The sequence below is a fragment of the Vigna umbellata genome, chromosome 2 (assembly GCF_029865625.1).
Source record: "Vigna umbellata cultivar VRB3 chromosome 2, Vumbellata_1.0, whole genome shotgun sequence".
Classification (NCBI taxonomy): Eukaryota; Viridiplantae; Streptophyta; class Magnoliopsida; order Fabales; family Fabaceae; genus Vigna; species Vigna umbellata.
This window is the reverse complement of record NC_142166.1, coordinates 4,940,708-4,947,599: the sequence shown is the minus strand read 5'-3', so window position 1 is coordinate 4,947,599 and position 6,892 is coordinate 4,940,708. Positions and strand designations below refer to the sequence as shown.

General features: G+C 38.9%; 1 protein-coding gene across 1 annotated transcript; it reads right to left on the bottom strand.

The window, feature by feature from the left end:
- On the bottom strand, positions 1–4,578 carry LOC148203244 (protein SMAX1-LIKE 4-like). Its single transcript, XM_088105834.1, has 3 exons — positions 2,888–4,578; positions 2,055–2,265; positions 1–1,674 (listed from the first exon to the last, which is right to left on the bottom strand). The coding sequence occupies exons 1-3, from the start codon at positions 4,168–4,170 to the stop codon at positions 91–93; spliced, it is 3,078 nt and encodes a 1,025-aa protein (XP_087961960.1). The 5' UTR covers positions 4,171–4,578; the 3' UTR covers positions 1–90.
- Positions 4,579–6,892: the final 2,314 nt, after the last annotated feature.

The window sequence follows — 6,892 nt, the reverse complement described above, 5'->3', positions numbered from 1 at the left end:
AAAAAACAAACACATTCTATAATGAAAATTAGCGGTTACACAAAGGCTATGAGTTGCATTTTACAAACCCCCCCAACTATCCAAAGTCAGTTAATCCATGAAGTAGTTAACTTGGAGATTCTTGGGCAAACATGAACCCATGAATCCATTATCCCATTTGCTATCACCTTTACCACCCCAACAAAGTGTAAAACCTATACCCCCCTCCACCCCACCAAAGTTAACTGTCTGTAAACTGCTTTGAAAAATGTCTTTCAGCCATTTCTCAAACATGCTGTTAGTAAAATTTCCACACCCCACACCAATTTCTTCTATCACCCTCTCCTCTACAGTAAATTTCACCACACTTTCTTTCTTTGCATAAACCTCCTCAAACCATTCTTTCATCTTTGACACCAACATCTCTCCCACCTCCCTCTCACTCTCTGCACTTTCATTCAACTCAAACCTGTTCTCTATTGACTCAAGAACCCCATTCCAGCTCAATGGATCTGCCACAGTTTCCCTTGTCAAGTCACTTGAAATTGGACTGCTTCCACCTGTTTTCTCTTCCCCATCATCATCCTCTTCATCAGCTTTCATGTTCAGGTCTAGATTGTTGAAGCTTGAATGCCGACAAAACACTTTCCTACCCTCCACCCTTCGATTCTTGACCTTGGAAAACAAATCCAGCACTTCAGCCCTTCTCTTCTCACCCGAACAAGGTGATGAAGACTCCAAACCAGCCTTCGTTTCACGTATCTTCAGCACCAACTTCATCACCGACTCCTTATTGTTCTGCTCTTCGTTGCCCCTTGTGTCACCGTTTGTCAGTATGAATATTGCACGGCCTGAACTCTCCTCAGTCCTACTTAAACTTCCGAAGTTTCCAGTTTCAAACCCATCTGCAAGAAACTTCCTGAACTGGGCATCGGCAAAATCCAAATTTTCTATCAGAATCACAAGCTTCTCCTGGCTTTTCAAGGCTCCAGCCACCCTTTCGGCAAATGGGGTTGCTGAATTTTTCAGCATGTCCAAGTGAAGGAGCACATCAACTGAGCCAAACACCGATTCTGCAATCGCTCGTGCCAACCTTGTTTTCCCAACAGAGTCAGTTCCTTGCAACAACAACCAAGTAGTGGCACTCTGCTTTGCAGATTTGGAATCAACCAATGCCTCGGCTATGGAAGGAACTGTCTCAGATTGCCATGGCACATTCTCCTGCAACAGTTTACAAATATGAGCTCGTCGCAGTGTTCTATCAGTAGTTATGATATTTTCCACCGTTTGCCCCGAACCACCGAATGTTGAATTTCCAAGAGCAAGAGTAATCTTTACTTCGTTACTATTACCTTCCATGCCCTTGAGAGAATCCAAGGCTGTGGATGGCTTTCTCTGAGTCACATCACTGAAATTGAACTCAATGGTGCATGATTGTTGGCGCCGAAACCGAGGGACAATGTTGGAGCTATACGCCGGTTTGGCAGGTGAATCGGCGAAAGATATTGAACTTGAATCTGTGAACACACTGCCCTGGTTTGGCCACCAGGGATACGATGAATTGTAAGGGTAGATCTTCCCATTTGAACTCTGATTGCCGTGTAAAGTGTTGCTCCAATGGTTATCAGACTGTTTGCTCTGGTGCAGACAGTGGCATAGTCTGTTCCATTTTCTTTTCAACTGATGCAACTCATCCTGAAAACATTCAATTTCTTCATAAGCCACTTTCTCAACCAACTGAAACGACAATAAATAGCATGATTTCACTGAATCACGATCTCACATACAAGAGTCTGAATGATGATTTCTGATGTTTAAGATAAAACTTAGATGCCATTCAATTCTGTAACATACTTCTACTTCTTTATAAATACTTTATTGATAAATTCATAACGTGAATTTGTTAGAATACTTCCGAAAAATCTGTAATTTGTTATCATATTTTGCAACTAATAGATTAATTGAAAAAGTATGAATTAATAGATTTGTTATAAATGATTAAGATTAAAACACAAGATTCGAAATTTTGAAGAAGAGAACATTTTTTTCTTTTTAAATCTTAAGCCTTTTGCTACCTTTTGATGGGCTTCAGTGGTGTGAGACTGAAGCCATGAAGGTAACAGTTTCTTCTGGCCTGGTTTGAACAACTGAGCTTCCTTTTCATAATTGGAGGCACATTCTTCACAGCAGTTGAGTTTATCCTGCTCCTCCTTGCTGTTACTGAAGAGCTTTGTTTCCAGCATATGAGATGGATTCTGGGAGATTGTCATCTTTGAATCGTGAACACTGAAATCAGTACAGAAGGTTCAATGAACATTCAACAATAGTAACCAAAAAAGACACTTTTGGGATTTGAATATATTCTGCATCAGAAGCTAGCTTGTGTACTTTCTAATATTCTTGTAACATTTTTTTTATCACGTTCTTGCTACCTTCCAAAAGGTTACTGTAAATCATGTTTGAGAAACTGAAATGTTTGCAATAAGGAATATATATATATATAATATGAAACCATCTCTTTCTTCTTTCTTTTCCTTTTGGTAAAGTATGTATGGTTCCTTCTACACAACATCATGTGAATCCGTAATGTCTAAGAGGTTCTATGTATACTGACAAAACAAAGTGAAGCAGAAAGGCACTGCTTCACGTCTACCTTACCAACCAACCATGCTTTTGACAGTGGCTTCTGGCATAGTCCAGAGACCGTACGTACTTAGCAACCAAATGCAAAACCACTTAAACTCTCAAATTAAGGAATGATCATCACTGAATAACTTTTAAATTGCATACTCAATTTTCCTCTCTTTTTTCCTTAACTTTCTTATGGGCTAGGTTGTAGGTTGTTAAGAAAATAGTAATTAGTTTTTGGTATTAAATTCATGAAAGTGATTAAGCAAGAGATAATTACCTGGAAGCATGGAGACTCAAGCCAAGTCCACCTGATGGAACAGGAACAGCTTGAAGAGACCACTGAGTCTCAAGAGGGGGTTGCCTCATTTGGCACCTCATGTATGTTTGATAACTAGCTGTGGCCACAAGCCACACCTTTGTGTTGGAATCACAAAACAACTTCCCTATTTCAGCAAGTAGATGACAAACTGGGTTATAGCCACAGACTTCTCCTTCATCCTTTTCACTAGAAGTTGTTGCTTCTACAGTCCACTTGAGGTCTCCAACATAGAAAATGGCTCCTCCTCCTGATGCAACAGAATCCACCTTTCTCTTCAGTGCTGAGAGACTCATCTCCACTTCTTCCCTTTTCATGAACCTCAGAGAAACCGGTGCAAGCTGAAACTTGATGAAATGTGTTGACTTCAACTCATCAGGGACATCTCCTCTTTCCAACTTCCCCATCAGCTCTCCCACAAGGCCTTCAGTGAGTGCCACCGAGTCACCAACTATCACAGTGTTCCTCTTCTTCTTCCTCAAGAGGACATCAAGAACAACCTTTATATCCTCCTTGGAAGAGGGTGGTGGTGGTGGTGGTGACTCGGTGATGGGAAACACGGAGGCCTTCTTCTGTGAAGAGAACGGAAATGGAGAACTGAACTCAGAAGAAGTGTAGGCAGCCAAGAAATGGTTCTGCCTGAAGGCACTGGTTGTGTTGTTCTCACTGGGAGAAGGAGAGCAAGGAGAAGAGAAAACACCGCCAGAAGTGTTGTAACACTGGAAAACAGAAGGAGTGGAAGAAGTGTCCTCTATGTTGCTCTTAACAGCAGTGCTAGAGAAACCAGCCTCTCTCATAACCCTGCTAACACTAGGGTCATCAAGGATAGATATAATGAGCTGTTCAAGCTCGACCTTGATGGTGAGAAGTGGCTGCTGCTGCTGCTGCTCAATGCAGCCTCTTCTCTGGTGAGCCTGAGCTCTCTTGAGTGCAGCAATGAGAGCATTGGAGAGAGAAGGCTGTGTGTGGAGCAAAGGGCCAGGTGTTGTAGGGAGCCTGTTGAGGGCGACATTGAAGCAAAGCTCAAGGGCTCTGCACTGAAGAGGGTGAGATGTTTGGTGTGGCTGAGATTTGAGACAAGCCCTTCTCAAGGAACTGGCTCTTAGGCTCAGCAAAGTAGCAGCCACATGCAGAGGGGTGACCTGTGCATGGCCCCTTCTGCGTGCCAACCCAAGAGAGTGCTTCAACACTGAAGCAGCCTCCGCTGTGAGGGTCTGTTGCAATGTACAAGCTCCTGAGCGCATCACTTGAATAAAACCCCACCCCCCACACCACCCCCTTTTTGTCAATACCTTTTCTTCACAACCACACTGCTTCCCTTTCTCTTCTCTTTCTCTTTCTCTCCAAACTCCACCACCAACACCCCCACCTTTCTTTTTTTGCCTAACAAAAAACCTACTACCTCCGACCAACTCAAACCTACTTCTCAAATATCACAAACAAACGTAGAACCAAACTATGACAGTGAATGAGTGAATGAGAGAATGAGAGAAAGAGAGAGACCAACTAGTTAAGCTTTAGAAACACCATACTAGGCCTCACTGCTTCTTTATAGTACCAGTATACTTCTTCTCTCTCATTATTTATTATATTATATTTTCTATTTTCCTTTTTCTTTTGCTTAATTCTCTTTCGGTTTTAGCTTAAAGCAGCAGCTTTTTCTTAGCTTTTTATTTCCACTTCATTCCTCTTTCTCTCTCCTGTTTACAGTTATAAGTGCAGTCCATCCATAATCTAAATGTCTTATTGATGTAATTAATGAGCTGTTTTCTGGTTTTTTCAGCATCTCTCTTGTTCTTAATTGGAATGTCGGATTCGTAACAGTACCCACATAAAATTACCATTGGCCCAATGCACATATAGTGTTGCTGAATTTGAGCTGTATCAGTCACATATAAAAGGGTGAAAAGCTGTAGAGTGCAGTCATCTGCTATAGCTGCAACAGCAATTTGCATGCATGTTGATCATATTACAAAGGGGTAGAGAAACTATTTGATTCCATTGATTAATTAGATGATAGCATACTTAAAAAAAAGAAAAAGAAAAAACTAACATGTTCTTTCTTGTGAAATGTGTAGTTTTTGTGCAAATGAGGTTGCGTAAGAAACTAGAGAGTACAACACAACAACAGGGACCCACAATTCAAAATTCTTACTTGGAGTCACAAAGCTTTTCCTCCTTCCACATCATCCTTTGAATAGCCAGACAACCCCAGCAGAAATTCAAAAAAAGTACTAAAGGAGAAAGTTAGGAAGGTGAAAAGAGATGAAAACTGAACAAAAAAAGTTATAGAACATATTTATAATTCATATTTCATATACTGTTACTAAAAAAACTACCACTTCTTTCTATCATATTAACCATTTTGTTTTCTGATATAATATATGAAGTGTTGTTACACAAATCTGTAGCATATTTCATTATATAAACCTTTTTTCTGTCATTTATATATGAATATGTAAAGTTAGAATTTGATTGAGCATATTGTGAATAGAGATAGTAGTAAAATAAAAGAAGCACTCTCTCTCTCTCTCTTCACGCCAATCCTCGTAGAGAGACAGCATTTTATTCCCCAAGTACCCGAAAAGCAACTCTCTGTCTGCTATCCTTCACAGCATTATTGGATCTTTTTCAGTCTCTCTCCTCTCTCTCCTCTCTCTCCTCTTGCAGACTGCAATCACCTTTTTCTATTAATCTCATCTAATTTCCAACAACCCACTTAAAAAAAACCTTTTGTGTTACCAAAAAAAGGAAGCAGAACTGAAATATACTGTTATAATGCATACTCATTTGTGTTCCCATTTCGTTTATACAAACACTGAGGCCTCATTTGTTTTTTCTTGGAAGCCAGAAAACATTTCTGTAAGAGTTTTATTATCAACTTTCAGCCATATATGTAACTTTTTTGACTACTTTCATAACATGTTTTTACCCTTTAACATTGCTTCAACATTATGCATCATTTACTATTTTCTTTAACCATATATTATCCTCATCTCTTGCTTTTCTTCACTCTCTTTTTTGGGGTGTGAGAAAGAATATTTTTATATCCTCCTTATAACAGATTCTCGTCGAGATGCATGAAAGGTAACCAGGATCTCTTGAGATCTTCAGATACCACAAACCATGTGTATAATTGTACTTAATTAAGTTTCATTAGCCTTATAATTAAGTTCTAATTTTATCTATGCAGATAACTCTTGTTTTATTAGAATGTATATATGTAATTAGCTTACTCCAATGACTAAAACAGGAAGAAAGTGAAACCAATGACACATATTTCTTCCTGAATGGCAGTAAAAACTTGTTTTATCTGTACTCATATACACTTAATGTGAAGTTTTACCACGAAAAATAGTAATTAGTATAAGAACGATTAGACAGTTCTTTGACCAGCTGAATTATAAGGAAAGCATATATGGGTCCTCACGTAGTCACATTAATCTGACCTTGCAAGATTCGAAGCATGATCAGAATTTGATCATTATACAACTTTACTTTTAAACTTAACACTTTTTTAAGAGAAAATGGGAAGATAAAAATGAACTCATGTGGAGAGAGGTTGATTTTGGAAGTATATATATAGCGTGGTTTCCAAGGTTAGGATCTGTTTAAGGTATATTTGGAGGATTAAAAGTAACTAAAGGAGAGAAAAAAAATATAGAATAATCATATATTCTCATTATGCAACTTTCTTATACCCCAGTACATTAAAAGAGCCAAAAAAGAATCTGCTACTTAATTAATGCCTTATGTAACAAAGGAAGCGCTTCGGTTGAAAGGGTGTGGAAAGAACACTCAAACTATACTAAAGCTATGAAACAAAAGAAGTACCATAGGGATGATTGAACAGAGAATATTAATTCTAAAAAGGTATTATATATCAGAAGAAATACATGCACTCAGCAGTTACCAGTGACGTTTAAACTTTTGAGATGATTAACTAAGCCTTCTTTTGCAGTGAAA